Consider the following 16,313-nt stretch of genomic DNA (forward strand, 5'->3'; position numbering starts at 1 on the left):
ACACAGTATAAGAGTTGAAGATGGTGAACTGGTAGGGCAGGGTATTCAGAGGGTTGAAATATTGAAGTCATCAAGAAAATCATGAAATGGAAAAAGGATACTGTGAGTCAGATACTGAACTCTCCAGGGAAAGGGGTCAGTAGGTGGCAGCACAGGGTTCAGGACAGGCTGATAAAATATAATGCAGTGAACTTCAAAGGAGAGACTAACGTATAATGGTAGCATTGGGGAGAGTCAGGAAGTCATATTGAGCAGTAAGTGCTGTGCTGTTCCCTCCTAGGTCCTGAATGGAAGTGAGAGAAGTAACTGCCAGTATTAGAGAAGGTGGCAAAGATTGTAAATTCTCTAGGAGAAATTTAAGTTTTTCTGGTTACTAGAATATGGAAATAATGTGAAAGTAAGTAGTGGAGGATGAGGGTCAGTTGATTAGCAGACATGGGGGCATGGTGTGGCAAGTGAATCATACAAGCACTGCAAGGAACAGGCTTTAGGTGCATAGGGATGATAGGAAAGAGGTGCTTTCCCTTGCAATAAAACTGACCTGCTGCCTATTTCTCCTATATGCTCTTGTGCCTCTTGCCAATATGCCTTACTGCAGATGCTCCCCCAAACACCCCTTTTCTTTAAAACACAGCTCAGGTGCCATCTTCTACTAGAGGCCTTTACTGATTCTTCCTAAGTTGTTATATTCTCTCCCTCTTAAAATTACTTTATATTGTTTTGTATTTACTCTGAACACGTTGTCTTTGTATCTCCAGTACCTAGCACAGTGCCCTGCCTAATAAGCTTGTTCAACTGAGCTGAATTTATTGAAATATCAGGAAAAAGGATTTTTACCTAACTAAGCATATGACAGTTCTTAATCACAGAGATTGGAGGAGCAAGAAATAGTGATTTGTTAGTCATAGAATAGGGACATTATAACCAGAGAAATACTTGCAGATCTAATTAGCCCTTGTGGTTCCACAATATTATCTTCCAGTTTTTTCGAAGAGGGGATGAGAGGAATGAGGATTATGGTGACTGGCATAGAGATCCCCAGGTGAAGGAAAGCTTTAACTGTCATCTCCCAGGGGAACCTTGTTGTAAGCAAAGGAGGATGGAGACTTATAGAAGGTGTTTGCCAGAAGGCAGCAAATATGTTCTAAGAAAAAATGTGTGGCCCTGGGAATCAGAAGACTTGAGTTCAAGGCCCAGCTCTCTCTTTTATTACTCATGATTTACAGCATATTATATACTAGTAAGAATTATTCACATCTCTAGAGTACTATAAGGATCACCTAAAGCTTTGGATAATGTGAAACTTGCCTCCAGTCTACCAGTTCCGACTTAGGTCCTATTACTCTTGTTGGTGCTCGTTTTGCTTCAGCCAAAGTGAACCACTCATTCCTTAATTTTGTTGTAAACTTTCCTACCTACCTGTAATCCCTGATGCAAGGAGTGGACTCACCAATATACATGCATCTCTCCCTGTTGAAATCCTTCTCTCTTCCAAGGTCCAGCTCAAATACTACTTACTCTTCTCATAAAGGCTTACTTGAAGATCTCTTAGCCTTCTTGTGAACTTAATTATATTCCAACTTGTATCCTACTCATTTGTATATATGACTTATCTTCCTATTATATTGTAAGTTTCTTTTAAGAAAGGAACTATGTTTTCAGCTCTTGTGCTTGCTCTAGTGTTTAGCACAGTTCCTGGCACACATAGTAATCTCTTAGTAAATGATGCCTTCTCCCTTCCCCTGTTTCTCTCCTTTTCCTTCTTCTCCCTCTTCCTGTCCCCATCTCTTTCCCCCCATCTCCTTTTCTTTCCTTCTGTGCTCTCTGTCCATCATCTTTGTATGCCCACTATCCTGCACTTCATATATGCTTTGCCAACATTTCTTCTTCGAATTCCTAATGAGTAACTTTCAGTTAGTGAGGTATTACATTAAATGCTGAAATCTCAGAACTATAAGAGTAGGCTCATCTCATTATTAGTAACATATCTTTGAGTGTATACATGCCAAATTGTAGGAAATCTCACTTATTTTTAGAATCTACACCTCCATGGTCTTTGAATGATTCTCTGTATCATAGCCACTAGACCCTGGAACGTATGAGCCTAATAAAAAAAACCCTTTCGGATTCAGTACAAGAGGAAAGATCTCTACTCGTCTTCCTCCTGAAAATTTTAGTATTTATAATTACAAAATGTATTTTTCTTCCCATTTTCCAAATACCCATTTTCCTATAGTGTCTTGAATCTTCCTACTCCACTCTGCTAAGCAATTGAATTTGTATAATTGTCACTTCCTTTTTATTTTTAAGAAAGATATTCTCTAAGTTACATGATAACTGTAGGTTTGATTCAGTTTTATTTCTTCCTCAGTCTTCTCTTGAACTGAACTGAAGATATAACTAGCCCTTTCTCTGTCTTTCAGGTCCTACCTAGAGCACAAGACCTCAATGAACTATATGCTGGCCACACGGCTCTTCCAGGAAAGGTGGGGATTTGCTGATTTTATAGCCTAAAATGCTGGAAAGGATCACATTGTGAGGAAGAAGTAAATGAAAGACAAAGAAAATTACTTTATAGAAATTATTATGCTAGTTCCCTGGTGGGAAGGGGCTATTTATATAAAGGTGTGCCTTTATTTAAGCAAATCTGATACAGTAACATTTCACTTGAGGTCATTCATTTGAAAATCTCATCTCTCTGGAACATGACCAAGAACTAGAATGAAGAAAAAAAAAATGTTTGATGAAGCAAAGTGAAGGGAACAAATCCATGAACTAAGAGCTCTGTGGATATTTTTGAGAACAAAGTCCCTAGTATCTCACTCAAAGTCTGTTCTTTTAAACAGGACCTTTTAATGAACTTAAATTTCTAGCCTTTAACAGGTTAAAAAAGAGGCAAAATATATATATTTGAAACTGAAATAATAGCTCATTGCATGATACGAGTTTGTAGGTAGAATAACTGTAAAAAGCAGACATAAAAATCACATAACCTCAGATTTGGAAGGGACCTCAGAGGCCATTTAAATTAATTTCTACCTGAATAGAAATGTCTTCTGTAGTAGTAGTAATAGTTGCCTTTTAACCACTCCTTGAAGAATTTCTAGTAAGGGGGAACCCATACCTCTCTTGAAGTGGCTCATAACCTTTTGGGATAGCTCTAATTATTACAGTTTTTTTCCATATATGAAGTGAGGTTTTCCTCTCTTAAATTTCTATCCATTGTTCCTATTTCTATCCCCTGAGCAGAATACCTTTCATCATTCTTATATGACAGACCTTCAACTACTTGAAGAAAGCTATCATGTTCCCCCTAAATTATCTTCTCCAGGTGGCTAAATAATCTCACTTATAAATATTGAGATAAAATATAGCAACTGATCCTTGCATAGGATGATCTGCATTCCTTCTCCCATCCAGCCTCTCTCCTGTTGACATGTTCCAGCTTTCTAATATGTGGTACCCAGAACCCAAATATAGTCCTCTGGCTTTGGAAAAAGGCAGAGTGCAGATGTACGACTAATACAGAGTATACTTAGACTTTTACCCTATCACATTCTGGGTATTCTCTTTCTTTAAATGCCGCCTTAGCTTTTTTGATTGATGTCACAGTATTAATTCCTTGAGCTTGCTTTCTGCTAACTGCCCTTACCCCCAGGTCTTTTCCCCACATTTGCTGAGATTTCCCTTTTCTTGTGCTTAAGAAATTATTTTTTGAGCCCACATATAGGACTTCATGTTTATCTCTGCTAAATTCCATTCTGGAATTCAGCTCTCTTAAAGATCTAACGATCTTAGGGCTATTTGGCATAGCAACAAACACCATTACGTACTTCAGGAGCTCCTTAGGACATCACCATAGTGCAGCAAAGTACAGTAATGGTGTTTGGTAGGGATATTTCTGAATCACCAAAAAAAAAAGAAAAGAAAAAGAAAAAGCCCAATTATGTTTTAAATAATAATTTAAAAATAATAATAGCTTGTATCATTTATATAGTTCTTTAAAGTTTACAAAGCAATTTACAAATATTATCTCATTTTAAACTCACTAACCTTGGGAGACAAGTGCTTTTATTATCCCTACCCTACATATGGGGAAGCTGAAGCAGACAGAGGTAAAGTGTCTTGTCTAGGATCACAGACATAGTAAGTGTGTGAGGAAGTATTTGAGCTTAGGTTTTCGTGCCTCCATGTCCAGCACTCTTGTTTACCATAGCACCTGTCTAAGATGGCAAGAGTGTAAAATAGAATTTAGATAATTTTCCATCCAAAATTTCATAAATAGTTTTGTGTAAGTGGAGAAATTGACTTAATATGGAATACCTCCCTTCTTAAGTGATACACATTAATGCCAAATAAATGCGATATTTGTGAATTAACTGAACAGTTTGTAAAACTGACAAAGGATGAATCTTTGTTCTATAAAAAAGATATATTCCAAGAGGGCCCTAATACATTTTGAATAAGCTTAGATTTATAGTAATTTTATTTGTAATCAGTTTATCCAGGATTAACCTGTTTCATAAGATCAGGATTACAAATGCCTTGAGAACTTATATGAAACTGATGGGTTCCATATAAGTTCCATATGGGTATAGTGGGTCTTTTTGGATTCTTTGAACCTAAGATTAGGGACATATTTTGTATTTAGTTTACCATTCCTAGGCTTCTTGCCATACAGCTTGACAAAGGATTTGGGCTTTACTGCCATGTACTGCCCAGAGAAATCTTTCCTACTTTCAGCCTGGAAATATAGCATGTCTTGTAAGCAATGGATGGAAATTTATTAGAAACAGTAAGAGGAGAAAACCATCTAGTAGATGCAAGGGAAAGTACTTGCAGAGACAAACAGTTATTTAGGAGAGTTGTCTAATGAAAACTTTTATGTTTTTAGAGATGTAGAGACTTATCCTAAAAAAGGGTTATTAGCAGTTCAGTGTCATCATAGCCTTCATATCTATCTTTGGTTATAAAGTAAAGAAGTTCTTTGTGCTTTTCTTTGAATCCTCAAAGAGTGGTGGTCATTTTGCTTTATCAGGAACCTAGAATATCCTCCTAGCTCCATTTGCTCTTCTCCTTTCCTTTCTTTGTAAGCATCTTTAGAAATGTTCCTTCGAGCTCATAATCCTCCAGATCCATTGTCTATAAAAAGATTCTCACCTTTATGTCTTTTCTCCCTAGAGAGAGCTTCTCTCCCTGACCTAGACCCTATGCTGAGGAACTGCAGTAAATGAAATAGGCTTCAGGAAAGTTGGCACCTTGTTTAAAAAATAAAAAACCACCAAGAAACCGTGTGTGTATATATGTGTGTGTGTGTGTGTGTGTGTGTGAGAGAGAGAGAGAGAGAGAGGGTGCCTCTGTGTGCGTACTGTTGCCCATTAATCAGTTGTCCTCTCTACTCCTGTAGGGGAAACCCAAGAAGAAGCCTATTTGTAGGGAGGCCACGGTAAGTGGTTTTGCAAAGTGGAGACTGTATGGGCGATTGTGTGTCTATGCAGAGATTGAACATGGAATGCAAAAGTTTTGTCCCCTTAGAGAGCATTTATAGTCTGGTCCAGCTCGATAGTGTTACCTGATGGTTTCTGACCTATTTTGGTACCTCTTTTATAAAAACAGTTGAATTTTTCTGTATTCAGCAATAGGTAAACCTTTACAACTGTTGCTGCTAACTGTGCTTGCTTAGCTATTTCAGAAAGGGATCTAGAGTAGGAACCAGAGACTGCTGTTCCTTCAGAATTTGTTTTTATAGTGGATTCCAGTGGTTTGTTAATTTGGCCTTTCTGCATCTGGATATATGCTACTTCAAGCTTGTCCCAGAGAATTAGAAGTGTGCAGAACTGAAAATGTTCAGAAAAACCATTCTTCAGGGCCTGTATATTGTTGGTAGAGGATTTTGAAGGTTTGGGAAGAGTTGGAGAAAGCTTTATGTAGATCAGAAGTTCTTAACCTGGTGTCTGTGAACTTGCTAAGTTTATTTAAAAATCTTGGTAACTGTATTTTAATCTGATTAGTTTGCTTTGTAATCCTTTGTATGTTCTTTTAAAATATGTTTATTTAGAAACATGATTCTGATTAGAATCCCTGGTCTAGATGAAGAGCGTAGCCAGAAAAATTAAAGCATTGAGACCAAAGACAATCTCCATGGCTACAGGAAAGGCATTTGGCCATTAGAAAAGTAGTTCTATACATATGTAGCTTTTTATTTTACACTTTTTTGGAGAGGATGAGGATATATTCAACCTCTTTTAGTAGGTCAGACTTTTCTTTGGGCTCTGAGAATTAACTGTTCAAAAATTTCCATTTAAAAGTTTTCAGTTGTCATTGATAGACCATGGAGAAGTTGACCAAAAAGAATCTTTTACTGACCATTGAATAGAAATATTCAGGGTTATTAAACTGCAGAAAATTCTAACTGTGATTTTAGTGGTAGGGAATTGACTATTTCTTCTTGAGAACAGCCACAGAAATATACAGATATACCAAATTTATTTCTCCCCATTGGATTAGTGGTTATCAAACTGTAAATCTGTACTTTAGTTGATATAGGGAACTCCCTTTGAGGAAACCCCACCTACCAATGTAGGTTGGTACCTCCTCTACACTTTACGTACCTAAGAGTTGCTTCAGTCATCCTTTGGGTAAGTGACCCGCCCAGGATTATGCAGTCAGTATCTGTCTGACTTGCGTCCAGAGCTCCCAAACTCCAAGGCCAGTTGTTTAGACTCTGTGCCATACTGCCTCTTTTTATACTTTTGAGGAGAGAGAGATTTATTTATCACAATAATAATGTTGGTTACTTTGTGGCATACAGAGCACTTTAAATGCATTTCGTTCTATGAGAGATTTGCTATTCCAAATCCTTTACATACATGCATGCATGTTTAGATCTTTCTTGGAAAGAAATAAAACAGGTTTATTGTCACTTGGTTAATGAGGAAACAGGAATAAAATGATTGCAATTTGTTTCAGTATCAAAGTCAAAGCCAATTAGTGCATTTTTCCTTCCAGCTCCTCATCTTAGACTCTGATTATTAGATAATACTTCTATTTGCAATTTAAAAAAAAAAGCCATATGGCATAATAGAGAAATTAATGTTGAATTTAGTCACAAAAGACCTGGGTTTTAAACCTGCTTCCATCACATATAGGCTTTGTCACTCCGTGAGCGCCACTTGACTCCTCAGTAACCCCAAGTAATTTTCTAAGGTTACATAAGTAGCAGAATGGGATCATTTGCGCTGGAATCTCTTGACCAGGTGTTACAACACCAAAGGGGTAAAACTCTCTGCTGCAGGGCACTTCCAACCAGAATAAAATGTCACTGGGAAATGTTTAACAAAATAAATAAAAATACAACACAATATAGATAATGCTAATTTATGGTTTTTTAAGTCAATATGCATCCCTATGGAGCTGTTTCTGTTTGTTTGATGCCATTGACCTACACCAATGAAATAATTGATCCAAATGACAACAGAGGTTCTGAGGAAAAATGTTTAAACCCTTCATAGTCTTATTAGGTTAGTCAGTGCTTCTCTGATATATAGTAATTAATGTTTTTATATATTAACAGTTTACATTTTTGTAATGTTTTACAATCTATGAGATACTTTCTCACCCATTCTATTTCATGAGCTAGGATTTAGGGCTAAAAGAGATCTCAGGGGTCATCTCTCCCCTCATTTTATAAAGAAAGAAGCAGATCCAGAGAGAGGTAAAATCATTTCCTCAAGATTATACAGATAGTAAGTAGGGGAGCCAGGATTTGTACCAAGTACTCAGATTTCAAATACTGAGATCATTCTACTGTACCATACTACCTCATTTGTTAATGTATTATCTTGCCATCAGTGGGGTAAAAACTTAAGGTACTGTATCTTGTATTTAAAATAATAATCATTTATCATGAGCCAGGGTGTGCATGACCTTCTTCAAAGTTAGTAAAGATCTCATTCTAAAGACCTAATTTATTCTGAAATAAGTGACATAAATTTGGTTACATGTAATAGGAATCAAAGCTACAATGGAACAAGAATTTATTTTGCATATTTTTTCCCACTGTTCTCTGTTAGAAAGATGTGTTCATTTGTTTAGGATAGCTTTGTTTATCTAGACTATTTAAAAATCTCTCTAGAGAAGGAGATTTCATGACCAGTTCTTTGATATCTGAGAATTCACTGTATGAAAAGGTTTTATTTAGAAGTTTGCAGTTGCAGTTATAATGGTATGTTGAGAGTTTTTCTAAAAAGAGATTCTTTTTCTTACTTTTTTTCTGGGTAATACAGGCAGAATTGTATAAGACTCTGACTGATTAGTATGATAGGGAGTTAGAGTTAGATATTTCTTCTTTACGGTGGCCAGAGAATTTCATCCTAATAGGTGGTCTCAGTAAGTTCATTTCTCCCCAGTGAATTAGAAGGGTATTAAACCATAAACCTAACTCACATATCATCAAAATCTAGAAAACACTGATTTGGAGGAAGGAATGCATATATATTTCCAGGACAAGGAATTACACTTTCTCGATTTATAATTTAGTATAATCTGTCTACACATGGCTATAGGTTTAGCTGTTTTGATTGAATAGTCAATTTACTCAAGTAAATAGTTTGCTTTCTTCTTTACTGAAATAACAGGTAGATAGGGATATTTATTCTAAATTTATGGCCCGTAGCAGTGTCTTTTTTACATAATAGGTACTAAATAAATGTTGAATGAATGAATGAATGAATGAATTGACCCATTGTTTTGTCACAAGTTGTTATGAAGTTGGATTGGGACAGCATTAAAAAGGTCCTTAATTTATTTCCTAATCTCATCTTCAGATTAGACTGATTTAAGGGGATACTTTTCAACTATATCACAGTGTCCTGACCTGATTCCCTTCATCTGGTAGATTATAGGCTAGCACATATCATTCAACCTCCCCCCCCTTCCTGCTCCCCACCTCCTACTTCCCTGCAGCTTGGTATTTCAATTAGTATGCTCTGATGGGGATGGCATGGTAGGAGTCAGGGCTTGGTGGCAGTTTTTAGCAGCTCACAGGAATCACTTTTTTTTTCTCATAGATTTTCATCCAACTATCTTAGATTCCCTACCCTTGTTTAATCGTAGGGTCTTAATAAGATGGAGTAACTTTTTAACACAAAAAGGTTGAGACTCTCTATATTAATGTAATGCAGTCTTCTAATGCTATTGTTTATGTACTTGGAATTAATAAAAATAGTTTTTAAAAACAGTTTATTCAAACATTTCACTGATTCAGGCAAGGTTTCCCAATTTTCCTGTTTAACTGTCAAAACATTTTAGAATTCCCTAGAGTCACTGGGTCAGTCTTTTTTTGGTACATACCTCCACCAGCCTTGGCACTGAAATAAAGGAGAGAAATTTGTAAACACTATACTGCATTGTTGTTTTTCCAGAGTGACTGTTGATGCAGGGCCAGAAATGAAGGTGGAGAGTGTGAATTCAAAGGCCAAGCTACATGCTGCCCTTTATGAAAGGAAGCTTCTATCCCTGGAGGTGCGAAAACGCAGAAGACGGAGTGGTAGATTAAGGACACTAAGGCCAAAATACCCAGGTACAAATATGCTATTGTCCTTAACTAAACTCCCTTAACTGGTCTCTTGATAGAATAAGTTAGCTAGTCTCTTAGCTGGTCTTTTTGAACTGTTGCTTACAATTACTTAATCTTTTGTGGAGCCATAGAACTTAATTTCAAGAGGATTCTAAGAGTTGTTTTTTTTTTAAACCTTCCCTTCCATAGTGTTTATAGTAAGAGAGATATTAAATGTATATTTAAACTGTTATAACTTTAGCATTACATAAATACTTGGTACTTATGAAATAATCAGGCTTTTATAAGTTGAATGTAGCCCTTAAGAGTTATTGATCTAATTAGTTCAAGATTAAATAATGAGCTATTTTGCTGCTTTGATCTTGGAAGGATAGAAATATTTCATTCCTCCTGCACATAGAATAAAGGAACATCTCCCCTATACCCTAGATTCTATATACAGTGATTGACTTCCTAGGCCCCTGACTCAGTTTTCTATTTTCAAATGTCCTTGATATAGAAAATATGTTATAGGAAAAATGAAGTAATGATTTATACCAACTGGCACTGTCTTCTCTTTGGAATCTACATTTGCCAAGTTTGTTTTTAAGTGTAGAGCTGAGCAGTGTTTCTCTTTGCAAACCTAAGTCTAAGAAATGTTTTTCCCCTCTTACATAAAGCCACGAAAAATAGTGACAGTCTGCTTTCTAACCTACAAGGGTAAATAAAGTTATTTAAAATGTGTTCTGTATTACGTTCAATGAATTTGTCCTTTGGCATTATGGCAAAATAGTAGGTAAAATATAATGAAGAGATCAGAAATACATATGATTTTGTGTAGACATACCTATGTACTATTACTTTTCTGCCTTAATGTAAATGTATATAGTGTTGCAAGGTGTTGAGAGAATAAAACACTTAATTTCTTTCAGCAACATTAATAGTTCTTCTTTTTTAGTGATTCCGCAGCCAGCTGAAATATCCGTTAAAACGGAGACAGAGAGTGAAGAGGAAGAAGAGGACCCAATGGAGCATGAAGATGAAGAGCAGGAAGCATCCCAAGAGGAATCTGCGGGGTCTCTTGCAGAAAATCCAACCAAATATACAACTTCACTAACTGCACTGGTGGATACTCCATCCAAAGAAAATCCCTTGAAAACTTCTGAATGGAATGGAGAAACTACTCCTTGCCCCAAGCCTGAAATTCAGCAGCCAGAACCCACATTTAACTTGATGCAGATTCTGCAAGAAAATGGAAATCTCAGGTGAGTCCCCTTTTCAAAAAATGAACTTGTGACCTAGTTGAGTAATGAGTAGGGCACTTAAGAGGTCTGCTCTGCAAATAAATGATTTCCCTTTAAATAGAAGGTGAGGTTTTTCTTGATATTACTTTCATTATGTGAACTTCTTCCAATATTATATGCATTATTATGAATCATTACAGATTTAAATTTCCTTTTTTTTTTTCCTCTGGCACATAGTGGTATACCTCTTCCCATTAGAAATAGTCTCAGAATAAAACATTTCCAAAGTTTTTTTTTTTAAGAAAATTATTGTATCTCTTTTGTTTTCTTATCATCTCCATCTCTTATATATCACTCACCCCTAACCTACTCAGTACACTGTTTCTTGTAACATATTAAAAAAGAAAAGGGGAGTAGTCAATTACCATAGTAATGTACTGTTTGATAAACCCATAGACCCCAGCTTCTGGGATAAGAAGCTCACTATTTGACAAAAACTGCTGGGAAAACTGGAAGGTAGTATGGCAGAAGCTAGGCATAGACCAGCATCTTACAGTCTATACCAAAATAAAATCAAGATGGTTACATGATTTAGACATAAAGGCTGATACTGTAAGTAAACTAGGAGAGCATGAAATAGGTTACCTGTCAGATTTATGGAGAATGGAAGAATTCATGACCAAATAAGAGATAGAAAACTTTATAAAATGCAAAATAGATAATTTTGATTATATTAAATTGAAAAATTTTTGCACAAAGCCAAGGCCACCAAGATTAGGAGGGAAGCAAAAAAACTGGGAAAGAATTTTTACAACCAGTGTCTCTGATAAAGGCCTTCTAAAATATATAGAGAACTGAGGCAAATTTATAAGAATACAAGTCATTCCCCAATTGATAAATGGTCAGAGTATATGAACAGGCAGTTTTCAGAGAAAGAAATGAAAGCTATCTATAGTTATATGAAAAAATGGTCTAAATCACTCTTGATTAGAGAAATGCAAATCAAAACCACTCTGAGGTATCACATCATGCCTATTAGATTGGCTAACATCGCAACACAAAAAAATTATAAATGCTAGAGAAGATGTGAGAAAATTGAGACACTGATGCATTGTTGGTGGAGTTGTGAACTGATCGAACTGTTCTGGAGAGCAATTTGAAACTATGCCCAAAAGGCAACCAAGCTGTGCATACCCATTGGACCAGCAATACCTCTACTAGGTCTGTATCAGAAAGTGATCATAAAAAAGGGAAAAGGAACTATATGTACAAAAATATTTAGAGAAGTTCTTTTTGTGGTGGCCAAGAATTGGAAATTGAAGGGATGCCCATCAGTTGGGCAGTGGCCAAACAAGTTGTTTTATATGATTGTAATGGAGTACTCTTGTGCTGTAAGAAATGATGAGCAGGCTGACTTCAGTAAAACCTGATGTGAACTGATGCTGAGTGAAGTGAGCAGAACCAGGAGAATGTTATACACAGTAACAGCCATGTTGTGCAATACCTAATTTTGACAGACTTAGCTCTTCTCAGCAGTGCAATTATCTAAGACAATTCCAAAAGAATCATGATGGAACATACTCTCCACATCCAGAGAAACCACTGTGGAGTCTGAATGCTGATCGAAGCATACTATTGGTTCTCTTTTTGTTTTTTTTTTTTTTTTCTTTCTCGTGGTTCTTCCCATTGGTTCTGATTCTTATTTACAAGATGGTATGTTTAATATGAATGTATATGTGGAGCCTATATCAGATTGCAAGCTGTCTTGGGAAAGGGAGAGGAGAGGGAGGCAGAGAAAATATAAAACTTAAAAGCTTTTGGAAGTGAATGTTGACAACTAAAAATAAATATTAAAAAAAAAAAAAACAAGATAAAGGAGGGAAAAGGCAAAAACAGCAAAACTGACCAACTAAGCCATAGCTTAGATCCACACTCTCAGGCCCTCTCTACTGAAAAGGAGGGAAGATGCATTTTCCTTTTCTTTTTTTAAATAAATTTTTATTGATGTCTTTTGTTTTTTATGTCATTATGTTTCTCTAGTATCCCTCTCTCTCCCCTTCCCAGAGAGCCTATGCCATATGACAAATAGTATATTTTAAAGACAAGAGAAAAAGAAAAGTTCAGCACTACCAGGCTTTGCATTGAAAAAGTCAGAAAATATGTATACTGTAACACCTGTGGACTTTGTACTTCCATGAAGTGAGTGTCCTCTCATAAGGAGATGCATTTTCTTATCTCTTTGCTGAGGCAAAAAGTGTTCATCTTAATTATATGGAGTTCAGTTTCATTTTATGTCTTCATGCCATTTACTCTTTATTGTAATTGTATATATTGTTTACCTCCTTCTACTGAATTCATGCTATATCAATTCATGTAAATCTTCCCATGTTTCTCTAAATTCAGGTTCACTGTTTCTTATGGCTCAGGGATATTCCGTTATATTCAATACTATAGTTTGTTTAACTGTTCTCCAGAGTAGATAGATATTAACTTTATTTCCAGTTATTTGCTACCACAAAAACTATTTTTTATATATATTTTAGTGTGTATGTAACCTTTCCTTCTATCTTTAGCTTCCTTAGGATAACCATTTCTGGATCAAATGGTATGGTTGTTTTAGAAACTCTTTTAGCATAAATTCAAATTGTTCTTCAGAATGTATGAACCAATTCACAGCAACATGAACAGTATATTTGTATACCTGTCTGTCTACAGCCACTCTTAGATTGAATATTTCCAATGAAATATTGGAAGATGAAACATCAGAGTTGTTTTGACTCACATTTTTCTCATTATTTGAAATAATGTCTTCTAAAGTTATTAATAGTTTTCAACTTGAAAGAGTCTTTCATGTTAATAGTTTGCAGTTGTTCTTTTCAGATCAGTTTATTCATCTGTTTTGATCACTTATTGATTGGGGATAATGAGTCCTAGTCTTATATACCTTTGTTATAGTTCCCTATATATCTGGAATATCAGAAATAATTGGATACCAGAGGTTATTTGATTTACCAATTTTCCCCCAATTGAGAGCTTCCCTTAATATCCCAGCTGCATCCATTCACTCATTCATTTTTTTATTTGTTTAGCAATTACCTTTATTTCTTGTTTAAGAATTGTCCTCCTTCCCATAGGTGTGAAATTTGTTTACATTGTGCCTTTTAATGTTCAGATCACATCTGTTTTGATCTTACTGCAAGATGTTGTATTAAACCTAATTTCTGCCAGGGTACTTTATAATTTTCTCAGCAGTTTTTGACAAATATTTAGAGTATTCTCAGTAAAAATTATATGAATAGTAAAGTCCATTCTCATTAATGATTTTGGGGAAAAAAAGCTTCATCCAAAGAGGTAGTGTCTTTCCAAGTTGAAATAGTTTTTATTTGAGTGAATTAATGAGATTGGAGGGTTCTGCTGTCATCCAAATATGGAAATGATATAGAGGGAACATGTTCTTAATTCAGCTAATCTCAAGTAAATTTTTTGACTAAAATAGAAGATTTTTTCTATTCTCTTCATAGTTTGACTTAATTTTTCTTATTTGTTGTGTAGATAAAGTTTAAAAGGGAAGAAATTATGAGGAAAAGACCTGGTGTATACTTTCTTTTTAGTAATGGGAGAGCTTATATGTTTTCCTTGTTGAGAAACATTACAAAATAGTATCTTTTTTTGAAGTTATGCAAAAAAAGATTTCCATATTGACTATGCTGATAAAAATTAAAAAAAGCAAGAAAAATAAAAGAAATGAAAAAAATGTTTTTTTTATTTTTTTAAAATTTATTTATTTAACTTTTAACATTCATTTTAACAAAATTTTGGGTTACAAATTTTCTCCCCTTTTATCCCCTCCCCTGCCAAACACCAAGCATTCTAATTGCCCCTAAGACCAATCTGCTCTCTCTTCTATCATCCCTCTCTGCCCTTGTCTCCATCTTCTCTTTTGTCCTGTAGGGCCAGATAACTTTCTATACCCCTTTACCTGTATTTCTTATTTCCTAGTGGCAAGAACATTATTCGACAGTTGATCCTAACACTTTGAGTTCCAACTTCTTTACCTCCCTCCCTCCCCACCCCTTCCCTTTGGAAGGCAAGCAATTCAATATAGGCCAAATCTGTGTAGTTTTGCAAATGACTTCCATAATAGTTGTGTTGTATAAGACTAACTATATTTCCCTCCATCCTATCCTGTCCCCCATTACTTCTATTCTCTTTTGATCCTATCCCTTCCCATGACTGTCGACCTCAAATTGCTCCCTCCTCCCCATGCCCTCCCTTCCATCATCCCCCCCACCCTGCTTATCCCCTTATCCCCCACTTTCCTGTATTGTAAGATAGGTTTTCATACCAAAATGAGTGTGCATTTTATTCTTTCCTTTAGTGGAATGTGATAAGAGTAAACTTCATGTTTTTCTCTCACCTCCCCTCTTTATCCCTCCACTAAGAAGTCTTTTGCTTGCCTCTTTTATGAGAGATAATTTGCCCCATTCCATTTCTCCCTTTCTCCTCCCAATATATTTCTCTCTCACTGCTTGATTTCATTTTTTTAAGATATGATCCCATCCTCTTCAGTTCACTCTGTGCACTCTGTCTCTATGTGTGTGTGCATGTGTGTGCATGTGTGTGTGTGTAATCCCACCCAGTACCCAGATACTGAAAAGTTTCAAGAGTTACAAATGTTGTCTTTCCATGTAGGAATGTAAACAGTTCAACTTTAGTAAGTCCCTTATGACTTCTCTTTGCTGTTCACCTATTTAGTTCTAGGTCTTTTCATCAAAAATGCATGAAAGTCTTCTGTTTCATTAAATGTCCATATTTTCATCTGTAGAATTATACTGAGTTCTATGAAATTAAATTTTCTTGATTGTAATCCTAGCTCTTTTGCCTTCCAGAATATCATATTCTAAGCACTCTACTTCTTTATAGTGATAGCTGCTAAATCTTGTTTGATCCTAACTGAGTCTCTTTTTCTTTTTTCTCTTTTTGTGAGGCAATCAGGATTAATTGACTTGCTCAGGGTCACTCAGCTAGTACATGTCAAGTGTCTGAGACTGAATTTGAACTCAGGTCCTCATGATTCTAGAGCTGGTACTCTATCTACTGCACCACCTAGCTGCCCCACTCCATAGTTTCTGAGTTCTTAATTTCTGAGTGCTTGCAGTATTTTTCTCCTAGATCTGGAAGCTCTGAAATCTGGACATAATATTCTTGGGAATTTTCATTTGGGGATCTCTTTCAAAAGGTGATTGTGGATTCTTTTGTTTCCACTTTGTATTCTGGTTCTATGATGATCGGACTGTCTTCCTTTATAATTTCTTGAACTGTGATGTCTAGGCCTTTTTTTTTTTATTGTGACTTTCAAGTAGTCTAATAATTCTTAAATCATCTGTCCTCTGTTTTGCAGCGCATTTATTTTTTCATTGAGATATTTCACATTTTCACATTTTTTTTTATTTTTTTGACTTTGTTTTATTGTTTCCTAATGTCTCGTGGAGTCATGAGCTTCCACTTGAATA

At 35.7% G+C, this 16,313-nt stretch overlaps 1 protein-coding gene across 19 annotated transcripts in view; it reads left to right on the forward strand.

Moving 5' to 3' along the window:
• TTLL5 (tubulin tyrosine ligase like 5) overlaps window positions 1-16,313 on the forward strand; it is a 387,986-nt gene that overhangs the window by 130,170 nt on the left and 241,503 nt on the right. For 16 of the 19 annotated variants that reach the window (XR_011970265.1, XM_072623519.1, XM_072623502.1 and 13 more), the window contains 4 exons: window positions 2,424-2,486; window positions 5,408-5,446; window positions 9,423-9,580; window positions 10,515-10,821. Coding sequence is in view for 18 of the 19 variants with exons in the window: in XM_072623519.1 (XP_072479620.1) it covers window positions 2,424-2,486; window positions 5,408-5,446; window positions 9,423-9,580; window positions 10,515-10,821 (567 nt within the window). In the remaining variant the exon portion in view is untranslated. The remainder of the gene's footprint in view (window positions 1-2,423; window positions 2,487-5,407; window positions 5,447-9,422; window positions 9,581-10,514; window positions 10,822-16,313) is intronic. The other 3 variants (XM_072623508.1, XM_072623504.1, XM_072623520.1) reach the window with 1 other exon arrangement.

The sequence above is a fragment of the Notamacropus eugenii genome, chromosome 7, assembly GCF_028372415.1.
Source record: "Notamacropus eugenii isolate mMacEug1 chromosome 7, mMacEug1.pri_v2, whole genome shotgun sequence".
Lineage (NCBI taxonomy): Eukaryota > Metazoa > Chordata > Mammalia > Diprotodontia > Macropodidae > Notamacropus > Notamacropus eugenii.